The sequence below is a fragment of the Giraffa tippelskirchi genome, chromosome 13 (genome assembly GCF_054371585.1).
Source record: "Giraffa tippelskirchi isolate mGirTip1 chromosome 13, T2T-mGirTip1v1.2.pri, whole genome shotgun sequence".
In the NCBI taxonomy this organism is placed as follows: domain Eukaryota; kingdom Metazoa; phylum Chordata; class Mammalia; order Artiodactyla; family Giraffidae; genus Giraffa; species Giraffa tippelskirchi.
Window position 1 is genome coordinate 50,801,451 of NC_137287.1, and position 12,469 is coordinate 50,813,919.

At 38.7% G+C, this 12,469-nt stretch overlaps 1 protein-coding gene across 3 annotated transcripts in view; it reads left to right on the forward strand.

The window, feature by feature from the left end:
* Positions 1-12,469, forward strand: part of TMX4 (thioredoxin related transmembrane protein 4) — a 70,778-nt gene that overhangs the window by 48,495 nt on the left and 9,814 nt on the right. For all 3 annotated transcript variants that reach the window (XM_081556451.1, XM_081556449.1, XM_081556450.1), the window contains 2 exons: positions 925-970; positions 7,558-7,659. In XM_081556451.1, the coding sequence (XP_081412577.1) occupies positions 925-970; positions 7,558-7,659 (148 nt within the window). The remainder of the gene's footprint in view (positions 1-924; positions 971-7,557; positions 7,660-12,469) is intronic.

Below are 12,469 nucleotides of genomic sequence, written 5' to 3' on the forward strand. Positions count from 1 at the left end.
AAGTCTGAGACAAGGACATTGAGTGAAGCAATGCGATGCCATTGTGGCCTTAACGGAGTCAAGGAGCGCAGCAGTGAGGACGGAAGCCGGATTTGAGTGGGTTAAAGGTAAGGCGAGGAAGAAGGAGCAACAAGTGTAGGCTCCTCTTTGGAGATTGGGAGGCTGAGTTGGAGGGCCATCTGCGGTCCAGTGATGCTCTTTTCAAAAGATGAGTGAGAGTAGAATGTGTTTTCATGCAATGAAATGATCCATCAGAGAGGAGAAATTGCTGATGCAGGAAATGGGATGAAAGGAAAAACCAAGTCATTAGCAAGATGGAAGGGATGGGATCCAAGGCACAAGTGGAGAGTTTGGACTGTGGTTAGGGGAGTAGTTTCCTCTGTCGCAACAGAAGAAGCTAGATGCGGGTGTACACCAGGCTAGATGTGCTGCTGGGACAGGGAGAGAGGCCACTTGACAGCTGCTGGTTGCACAGTGACAGATGAGTGTGTGTTAGCTGAGGGCACGGGGTGAAGAGGGTGTGTACAGTTTGCAGGGAGAAAGGATATGAGCTCTCATCTCAGGTACGAGCCTAGAGGATTCCAGTCGGACGACGCCCTCTCAGGCGTTCACTGAGCTTGTGACTGTGACGGCAGATCGTGTGACTTTTCCCCAGAGACCTGCAGCTGCTCAGTGTTGGGGATGTTGCCAGGCATGCACCATGCAGCAAGAAAGGACCAGAGGACTTGACTGTGTTTACTCCTGAGTAATTCAGAACATGGCCCTAGGGTCTAAGCTCTGTAAGAAGGGAAGTGAATCCAGGAGAGAGGATGATGTATTGCACAAAGTGGAGGAGTAGCCCTTGTGACTTGAGAGGTTTTTTTTTGTTTTTTTTTTTAATGCTATACATCACCAGTGGTTCTCCTTGCCTTTATTTTTTTTTAGGATGTCTGGAATGGCTGGTCTTTTTAGCATCTCTGGCAAGATATGGGTGAGTAAACAAGGCCCTTTATGATTATATCAGCAGAGGGGTTTTTAAGAGTGAGAAGGTAGCTTCTAAATAATAGGAAAATGAATACTTATAAATGGTTTTATAATTTCACTTTTCTTCTTAAGCCACACAACTACTCTTACCTGGAGTCGTAGTAGGAGTGTGTCTTTGTGTAGAAGGACTTAAATTGGACAGGGACCAAAAGACCAAAGTCATATTTTCGTAGATCAGTAGTGAATCCCTTTGTCAAAGCTGAAAGGGCTTCTATGGTTTCACTTCCTCTTACTTTCTCATAATCTCCCTACAGATCAAAGATCTGTTAAGAATCAGCAGACTTCAGCTTGTGGGTGGGCTGGTCTGCCTGTTTTGTTTAATAATGTCTTGTTGGAACACAGTCAAATTCACTTATTACCTATTTTCTGTGACTGCTTTCACACTACAGTCATAGAGATGAGTTGTTGTGACAGAGATCATATGGCCCACAAGCCTAAATATTCATGATTTAGCCCTTTAAGGAAGAATTTGCAAGCCCCATTTATGTGGCTCAGACAACGTCATGTCTGACTCTTTGTGACCCCATATACTATAGTCCACCAGGCTTCTCTTTCCATGGGATTCTTCCAGCAAGAATACTGGGGTGGGGTTCCATTTCCTCCTCCAGGGGATCTTCCTGACCCAAGGATCGAACCCATGTCTCACGTCTCCTGCATTGGCAGGCGGGTTCTTTACCACTGGCACCACTTGGGAAGCTGCTATGTGTAATTGTATCATTTCACTGAGTCTTCTCAGTAACTTAGAACTGTTATTTAGGTTAAAATGCTGAACTTTTACATAATATTGAATGTATCATGTAACCTTTACTCCTGTCTACATGTAGGGTGATCTAAATCCTGCCAGATTTGACAAAATTGCCGTGGAATTAAGTATATATTTTTAAAGTATTTCAAAAGATCTTTAGATGTGATTACCTCCCTGTATTTGTCTTTTCTAAGTTATGATTATACATCATTTGTCATATTTGGAACTTAATATCAAGGAAATATTAACAAGATATGGCAAGAATACACAGAAGAGCTATACAAAAAAGATCTTAATGACCCAGATAACCATGATGATATGGTCACTCACCTAGAGCCAGACATCTTGGATTGCAAAGTCAAGTGGACCTTAGGAAGCATCACTGTGAACAAAACTAGTGGAGGTGATGGAATTCGAGCTGAGGTATTTCATATCCTGAAAGATGATGCTGTGAAAGTGCTGCACTCAATATGCCAGCAAATTTGGAAAACTCAGCAGTGACCACAAGACTGGAAAAGGTCAGTTTTCAATCCAATCCCAAAGAAGGGCAGTGCCAAAGAATGTTCAAACTATTGCACAATTGCACTCATTTCACATGCTAGCAAAGTAATGCTCAAAATTCTCCAAGCCAGGCTTCAGCAGTACTTGAACCAAGAATTTCCAGATGTTCAAGCTGGATTTAGAAAAGGCAGAAGAACCAGAGATCAAATTGCCAACATCTGTTGTGTCATAGAAAAAGCAAGAGAGTTCCAGAAAAACATATACTTCTGCTTCACTGACTATGCTAAAGCCTTGAACTGTGTGATCACAGCAAACTGGGGAAAATTCTTAAAGAGATGGGAATACCAAATCACCTTACCTGCCTCCTAAGAAATCTGTATGTAGGTCAAGAAGCAACAGTTAAATCCAGACATGGAACAACAGAGTGGTTCCAAATTGGGAAAGGAGTACATCAAGGCTGTATATTGTCACCCTGTTTCTTTAATTTATATACAGAGTACATCATGCAAAATGCCGGGCTGGATGAAGCACAAGCTAGAATCAAGATTGCCAGGATAAATATCAATAACCTCAGATATGCAGATGATGCCATCCTTTTGGCAGAAAGCAAAGAGGAACTAAAGAGCCTCTTGATGAAGGAGAAAGAGGAGAATGAAAAAGCTGGCTTAAAACTTAACATTCAAAAAACGAAGATCATGGCATCCGGTCCCAGCACTTCATGGCAAATAGATGGGGAAACAATGGAAACAAGTACAAAATCACTGCAGATGGTGACTGTAGCCATGGAATTAAAGGATGCTGGCTCCTTAGAAGAAAAGCTATGACCAACTTAGACAGCATATTAAAAAGGAGAGACATTACTTTGCCGACAAAGGTCTGTCTAGTCAAAGCTATGGTTTTTCCATACAAAGTCATGTATAGATGTGAGAGTTGGACTATAAAGAGAGCTGAGCGCTGAAGAATTGATGCTTTTGAACTCTGGTGTTGGAGAAGACCCTTGAGAGTCCCTTGGACTGCACGGAGATCAAACCAGTCAATCCTAAAGGAAATCAGTCCTGAATGTTCATTAGAAGAACTCATGCTGAAGGTGAATATCCAATACTTTGGCCACCTGATGTGAAGAGCCGATTCATTAGAAAAGACCCTGATGCTGGGAAAGTTTGAAAGCATGAGGAGAAGTGGATGACAGAGGTTGAGATGGTTGGATGGCATCACAAACTCAATGGACATGAGTTTGAGCAAGCTCTAGGACTTGGTTAAAGACACAGAAGCCTGGTGTGCTACAGTACATGGGGTCGCAGAGAGTCGGACACGACTGAGTGACTGAACAACAACAGTTCATGGAGTTCATGAAAACTCTGCTTTTTGTGAATATTAGTATATGTTTGGAGAAATTTAAAAAGAACTTTTGCGTCTCAGTTTTTCAGTTGTATTATATTTTTTGCTTCTTGAGATATACCTACTTTAGGTTTGTTTGGTTTTTTTTTTCTTTAGCAACAGAAAATAAATTGGTTACTTGAACTTAATCTTTTTTGTTTAAATTCTGTTAATTATCTTTTTTTGGCATTTGTATATCATATTAAAAAATAACTAGCATTTTTCCTCTTTTCATATAGTTTGAGTTTCATTTGGTTTTCTTCTGATATTTTCTTTTATTGGTGAGAAGTTTTTTCAAAGGTTGAGAATTTTGAATTGCAAACCAGGAACTGAGAGTAAGGATTCAGCCTGTTGCAATATTTTGACACTAAATATATTTAGGAGTCATATATTTTGATAGCTATCTGAAAACCTTATAGCCATATACTGTCTAAGCCAGCAGGATAATTGTAGTAGGTGTCAGGAGTCTTCAAAAGCTTAGCACAGAATCTGTTACAACTGCAGGTCAGGAGAGAATTTGTTCTGAGGGAAAGTTGCTCAGTCGTGTCTGACTCTTTGCAATCTCATGGACTATACAGTCTGTGGAATTCTCCAGACCGGAATACTGGAGTGGGTAGCCTTTCCCTTCTCCAGGGGATCTTCCCAACCAAGGGATTGAACCCAGGTCTCCAGCATTGCAGGCAGATTCTTTACCAGCTGAGCCACATGGGAAGCTCAAGAATACTGGAACCCCTTCTCCAGCGGATCTTCCCGGACCAGGAATCAAACCGAGGTCTCCTGCATTGCAGGAGGACTCTTTACCAACTGAGCTATCAGGGAAGCCTTAAAAAGAGATTAGATGGAAATTAATTGTGACCCTCACACATTGTTATAAAGTAGTTTTCTTTTCAAAGACAGTACCAGGGAAAATAAATAATTGTTCAAACCTCTTATAGCTTGACTGATAACAAGGAGTTGCCATTTTTCATTACGTCATGCAAATGATTTCAGTGTGTGGCATTTGAAGCACATCAAGGCCAGGAGTTGATGTTTTATCTCTGTAGGCACAGGGCACAGCCTTGGGCAGCATGGATGGATTCTGTGTGAATGCATTAGACTGCAGGGAAAAGGCTGTTTGAAGAACAGAACATGATCCATCTCTGAATAACCAATTAATATGTTCTTATTAGTGATTGAGAAGTACAATATATATGGTGTATATATGTATATTTAGACCCAGATTTTTTTTAAAAGAACAAAAAGTTTAATTTTATAAGAAATTGTAAAATTTGACACAGCAATTGCATTTACATTCTATAAGGTCATTTTGTCTAATATTAACACTATAATTTTTTCTTTCTGGTTAGTGCCTACCTGGAATTATTTTTTTCAACTTTCAACCTTTTTGTTATGTTTTGAGTGAATCTTATAAAAAGCTCCACCTCTGAACCTTGGACACCTTATCCTTGCTCCATTCCCCAAATCCCTCTGACCACTGGTTGGAATGTCCTCCTTTTTTGCTGCGATAAACAGTGTCTTCATCTAGTCCTCTCATTCAAATCTGTTTATAGCTCTAATTCAGTCACCTATTACAAAAATATAATATTATAAGGTATTGGGCCCAGCAGGTGACATTTGCATGCATTTTGAGGAAATAATTTGATGCTTCCTTGTAATGAGCACATACAATATTGAACTTGGATCAGTATTTTCCACAAGTGAAAAGTTACTTTGCCTGGCAAAGAAACAAACACAGAAATCTAAAATTGAAATAGGTCGGTTTTAATCAGTTATTACTTGGAAACATGTATACGGAAAACTTCATGTGCCTAGTACAGGAACCCTAATAGTCTTAAAGGTACTCTAAAACCATTGTGGACTCAGACAAAGTAAAGGATAAAGATTTGTGGCTACAGTTTTGAGAACACAACTTGATTAATGAGGCTTTAGTAATTTTTTAGTAGTCACCTAAAAAGACCACAAGATGGCAGAGTTTCTCTAAGAAGCTCAAGCAAATCCCTTAAAGAGTATGGCAGTACAAGAAAATTGAAGTGGAATCTGTAAGAGGATGTTTTTGAATGCACTGAGAATATGACTCAATGCAGTGATTCAAAGGCACATCATTTACTGAATTCTAGAAAATAACTTAGAAAATTTCTTAAGCATTTCTTAAATCATTTATTTTGCAAAAGGGCTTAAGACACTGTCCAGATGGACTTATAACTGGATGTGTTATTGATTCCAAGTATATGGGCAGATACAAGCAAGTTACAGAATTCATATGTCCGTGGGTCAGCACAAATGCACACTGGCTTTCCATGTCTTCTATTTCCTTGGCCCATTTCAGAGTTTAATTTTGATGACGACATTGAATAATCAAGACAAGCATAAATAAGCTCTGTTCAATATGCCAAATTTCCTAGAGAACTGTACAATTTATCTTAAAACTTCCACTGAACAGAGTTTGAGCAAAACAACCTTTTGTATCCTAAATATCTCTTTTGCCTACTTGGGCTGCAAAGTATTAGATTATTCTTAGATAGTTGCCCTGGCTGAAGATAGAACAATGACCAGTGCCATCAACAGAAGACAGATGACAGTTTTATCAGTCAGGAGTTGTGTGCATTCCTGTGAATAGTTTAAGGATTTGCTAGTGTATTTATTCAATAAATATTTATTGAACACTTTGATTACATGTGTCAGTATTTAAAAACTTGAGGAATCTTTGGATGTGTCTCTACTGCTGAGTAAACAATCAGAGAGAAGAGATCTCAGACTATTCTAGATCAGTTAACAATCTGTTTTGTTTATTCTAAGTTAAGCCAGAATCAGATATATTATCTAATTGTATTGACAGTTACAAACTGAGAAGCCAATGAGAGATACTTGAGTAACTTCAGTTTTGAGAAATATTTAAATAGAATCTTGAACTAGTTTTCATTAACCTCATCAGTTCTGAGCAAGTCATTCAGTCATTATTTCTGTTTGCTGGTGGCATTTAGTTTGGAGCCATTTCATCCTGTGCCCAGTAATTTTGTAGATAAACTATCTATAGACATAAAAATATTATAAAACTATTGGCTTTTTAGTGAATTTTTTTGAAGCTAAAAGGGCCTAAAATAGATGATCATAAAGCCGTCATGAGGCAACATGGCTCCTTCAAGTCCATGTCTAAATGGGCTTTGATTCCATACTAGCAGGTTCATATCTGTAATTCCTGTATGATTTAGCATGTGATACTTCTAGCTCAGATTGTATCTCCTTGCTCATTTTTTACTGTTTGAGTGAAAAATAGAGTCCCAGGGGATAGTAAACAAGAAGGGATGTGCACTTTCTTCAAAGATTGATGAAATCTTATTTGCTCATAATGAACTACCTGAAAAATGTCTTATTACATTTAGGTTTTATGGTGATTAGGAAATTCGTAAAGGATGGCTGGGTATCGAGCAATAAGAATATGACTAGAAAAAGGAAGGATGGAAACATTTAAATGGTTGATGTTCTGTAAGCAGTAATTTAGTTCTCAAAAATTGACAAAGGCCCAATTTTTTAAAAAAAAGTTTAATTTTTTATGGATATCATATTATGAGTAAACATTAAGGCATATAAGTTGTTAGGGGATAGTGACCAAAAAAAATCTCATGATGGAAGAAGGATAAACAATCCTACCAGAGTTCTGTTTGGTCATTAACTTCAAGGAAGTATAACTCTCACTAGATACGACCTTGATTTTTACTCTCAGATTCTCAATGTTGTAAAATCTGACTTGCTCTTGAAAAATAATATAGATGCATAATCCACTGAATGATCTTTGTGGGAGCTCATATAAATAGAATTGTAGACTTGAGTAAAGTGGTAAAAAGGGAGATTCAAACATTTTTAGTTCTCTTTATAAATATGTATTTTTTTTACTTTTTTTCTTCTTATTACAGCATCTTCACAACTATTTCACAGTGACGCTTGGAGTTCCTGCTTGGTGTTCTTACTTCTTTTTTGTGATAGCCACCTTGATTTTCGGCCTTTTCATGGGTCTGGTAAGAGATAATGTGAATCTCTTTTCTTGTCTCTAAAGCCAATTGGTTTCATGCAAAACTAGAAAGCAGCCAAGAAAGAAAAAGCACATAAACAGACATCACTTTGTGTATAATCTAAGCAGTTAAATAACATTTGCTTGTATGATACTACTTTCAATGGAAATTTGAGATATAATGGAAAATTCATTAAATTATTATCCCCTAATCCCCCCTCTTAAATATTCTGAAGATACATGCCACCCAAAATATAGGCAGTGTTGAAGAGAGAAATAGAGACTTAACTTGAGTTGATAAGTTAGTTTCTAAGACAACTGAGTCAGCTGTGAATTCACACATTGCCTACTTGATTAGAACACTGTTGTGATAAGGCCAAAGCTGTGAATTTGTTCCTTGGGTGAACAAGATGATTTCTCCTGTTTGTATCTTCAAACTGAAAATCTAAATGTGACCAGCTTCTTATACATATACTCCAGTTTTCCCAAGGTAGATTTTGTAAGACAATGTGGATTAAAAAAAAATCACAGTCATTGTTACGTGAAAAAATGAGATGCAAACCACATCACTATGTCTTCTTTGGATTTGAAAATCCCTATCCATTAGGTATCTGTATACTTTCTTCCTAGAGTTTTAGATAGGGCTTGGGATAATTTTATACTTTATATTTAATTATATGGTAAGTGTAAATGCTTGGGTGTATTTTTCTCTTGGTTATATATTTTTGAAATCTTTTTCTTTACCTACCCTTGATCAATTTGAGCTTTAAACTCGAGAAGTTCATAAAAGTTATTATACTATATACTAATCACATAGCTCTTAAACACTATATTATAGATAGGAATAATTGATGACTAAAAGTTTATAGAAAAAGGACAACGCTTTAGGTAAGATTGTCTTAAAGTCTGTCCTTATATTTTGTAATGTATTTCAGCTGTTGCACAGTCTTTTAAAAAATAAACTTAAGGAAAATGTTTGCAGTCACCTTTATAGCAAACCAGAACTTGGTGCTACAAAGTCATATTCCAGGGTGCCAAGGAGGCTTCATTTTATTTTGCCATGAGTATGCTTACCTCATATTATGGTTTGTATTTGTCATTTGACTGCTGATGTTAACTTCATGGGTAGAGATAGAACTTAAGTAGTCCTGGGTAATTCAGTAGTCCTGGGTATGTTCCATTCTGCTGTATTAATCTTATTGCTAATTAACGTGTCCCTAGTCCTTTGGCCTAAAATGAATTGACTTTGGATATAACTTTGTGGATATCAATGTATTTCTCCCATCTGCTATCTACTCTGGAGCTGCTTGAGTGTGTGGCTTCTGTAGGGGAAACAATATGAGATCCTGGGTGATTCTGAGATGGAGTTATGCTGGATGTAGTTGAGTATGGGCCTATGTGAAGTGAAAGTGAAGTCGCTCAGTGGTGTCCAACTCTTTGTGTCCCCAGGGACTGTAGCCTACCAGGTTCCTCCATCCATGGGATTTTCCAGGCAAGAATACTGGAGTGGGTTGCCATTTCCTTCTCCAGACCTTCCTGACCCAGGGATTGAACCCGGGTCTCCCACATTATAGGCAGATTCTTTACCATCTGAGCCACCAGGGAAGTCCAAATATTGAAAACTCTTCTCAGCATAAATAGAATTTTATTAGAATTTTATTTTTGAGGTTGTCTTTAAGTTGAAAAAGTCAGGCCTGTCGGGGTCCTAAGTTTATTTGGAAACTTAATCAAACTATCAATGTAGAAAGGTTATTAGAGACTTGATCTGAAGAAGGGAGTTGATTCTAGACTATTCAAGTGACCAAGTGGTACTGTTCCTTTAAAGAAGTTGGGAAGAGAATGTTATTTAAGGAAATAATAATTTGAAAGCAGTAATAGACTCATACGTTTTCTGTAAATACATTTCCGTAAAATAGCAAGTGTGTATCTCTGCTCAAATTGCATTTTCTGCTCCTGTAATGTGCTTTGAAAGTGACACAACAACTAGGAGCTTTGCCTTCAGTGAGGTCTCAGGTTCACTGATCCCCGTCACCTTTGCCTTTAACTGGGGACTGAAAGCAAGGCATGGGGTGTCATCATGTGAAGCTTGATCTCAGTGACCTCAGAGGGTCTCCTTCCTTCTGTGAGTCATCAGTTCAGTCGTTTAGTCATGTCCAACTCTTTTGCAACCCCATGGCCTGCAGAACACCAGGCCTCCCTGTCCATCACCAACTCCCGGAGTTTACTCATGCCCATTGAGTCGGTGATCCATCCAACCATCTCATCCTCTGCCGTCCCCTTCTCCTCCTTCCTTCAATCTTTCCCAGCTTCAGGATCTTTTCCAATGAGTCAGCTCTTTGCATCAGGTGGCCAAAGTATTGGAGTTTCAGCTTCAACATCAGCCCTTCCAATGAACGCCCAGGACTGATTTCCTTTAGGATGGACTGGTTTGATCTCCTTGCTGTCCAAGGGACTCTCAAGAGTCTTCAACACCACAGTTCAAAAGCATCAATTCTTTGGCCCTGTTTTCTTTATAGTCCAACTCTCACATCCATACATGACCATTGGAAAAACCATAGCTTTGACTAGAAGGACCTTTATCGGCAAAGTAATGTCTCTGCTTTTTAATATGCTGTCTAGGTTGGTCATAGCTTTTCTTCCAAGGAGCAAGCATCTTTTAATTTCATGGCTGCGGTCACCATCTGCAGTGATTTTGGAGCCCGAGAAAATAAAGTCAGCCACTGTTTCCATTGTTTCTCCATCTATTTGCTGTGAAGTGATGGGACCAAATGCCATGATCTTTGTTTTTTGAATGTTGAGTTTCAAGCCAGCTTTTTCACTCTCTTTCACTTTCATCAAGAGGCTCTTTAGTTCTTCTTTGCTTTCTGCCATAAGGGTGATGTCATCTGCATATCTGAGGTTATTGATATTTCTCCCGGCAATCTTGATTTCAGCTTGTGCTTCATCCAGCCCAACATTTTGTATGATGTACTCTGCATGTAAGTTAAATAAGCAAGGTGACAATACACAGCCTTGATGTACTCCTTTCCCATTTTGGAGCCAATATGTTGTTCCATGTCCGATTCTAGCTGTTGTTTCTTGACCTGCATACAGATTTCTTAGGAGGCAGTTCAGGTGGTCTGGTATTCCCATCTCTTTAAGAATTTTCCACAGTTTGTTGTGATCTACACAGCCAAAGGCTTTGACGTAATCAATAAAGCAGAAGTAGATGTTTTTTCTGGTATTCTCTTGCTTTTTCAATGATCCAATGGAAGTTGGCAATTTGATCCCTGTTTCCTCTGCCTTTTCTAAATCCAGCTTGAACATCTGGAAGTTACGGTTCACGTACTGTTGAAGGCTGGCTTGGAGAATTTTGAGCATTACTTTGCTAGCCTGTGAGATGAGTGCAATTGTCTGGTAGTTTGAACATTCTTTGGCATTGCCTTTCTTTGAGATTGGAATGAAAACTGACCTTTTCCAGTCCTGTGGCCACTGCTGAGTTTTCCAAGTTTGCTGGCATATTGAGTGCAGCACTTCACAGCATCATCTTTTAGGATTTGAAATAGCTCATCTGGAATTCCATCACCTCCACTAGCTTTGTTCGTAGTGATGCTTCCTAAGGCCCTCTTGACTTTGCATTCCAGCATGTCTGGCTCTAGGTGAGTGATCACACCATCGTGGTTATCTGGGTCATGAAAATCTTTTTTGTATAGTTCTGTGTATTCTTGCCACCTCTTCTTAATGTCTTCTGCTTCTGTTAGGCCCAAACCATTTCTGTCCTTTATTGTGCCAATCTTTGCATGAAATGTTAATATATGCATTGGCCAGGAAGAGCAGGACGTTTCCCATAGAGAAGTGATTTCCTGATCAAGTCTTTGTTTCCCATAAGCCTCACCATTACCTCTTTCTTTTTTCCCATAATTTTAAAACATGGGAAGTCAAAGCAAGACTGCTAGTTTGGTTTTTGTTTGCTGTCTTTATTCAGCCTAGTAATGGTTGAAATATTTTACCAAGTGTTATTTTTTTTGGTTAATTAATTTATTTTAATTGGAGGCTAATTACTTTACAATATTGTAGTGGTTTTTGACACACATTGACATGAATCAGCCATGGGTGTACATATGTTCCCCATCCTGAACCCCCTCCCATCTCCCTCCCCATCCCATCCCTCAGGGTCATCCCAGTGTACCAGCTCTGAACACCCTATCTCATGCATTGAACCTAGACTGGTGATCTGTTTCACATATGGTAATAAACATGTTTCAATGCTCAAATCATCCCACCCTCACCTTCTCCCACAGAGTCCAAAAGTCTGTTCTTTACATCTGTGTCTCTTTTGCTGTCTTGCATACAGGGTCATCATTACCAACTTTCTAAATTCCATATATATGCGTTAGTATACTGTACTGGTGTTTTTCTTTCTGACCTACTTCACTCTGTATAATAGGGTCCAGTTTCATCCACGTCATTAGAACTGATTCAAATGCATTCTTTTTAATAGCTGAGTAATATTCCATTGTGTATATGTACCACAGTTTTCTTATCCATTCGTCTGCTGATGGACATCTAGGTTGCTTCCATATCCTGGCTATTGTAAATAAGGCTGTGATGAACATTGTGGTACACGTGTCTCTTTCAATTCTGGTTTCTTTGGTGTGTGTGCCCAGCAGTGGGATTGCTGAGTCATATGGCAGTTCTATTTTCAGTTTTTTAAGAAATCTCCACACTGTTCTCTATAGTGGCTGTACTAGTTTGCATTGTTATTTTTCCCATGTAATCCAAGGGCTCAGTTTTACAAATCAAGTATGTATTTTGCATTTTAAACCAATACAGGAAAG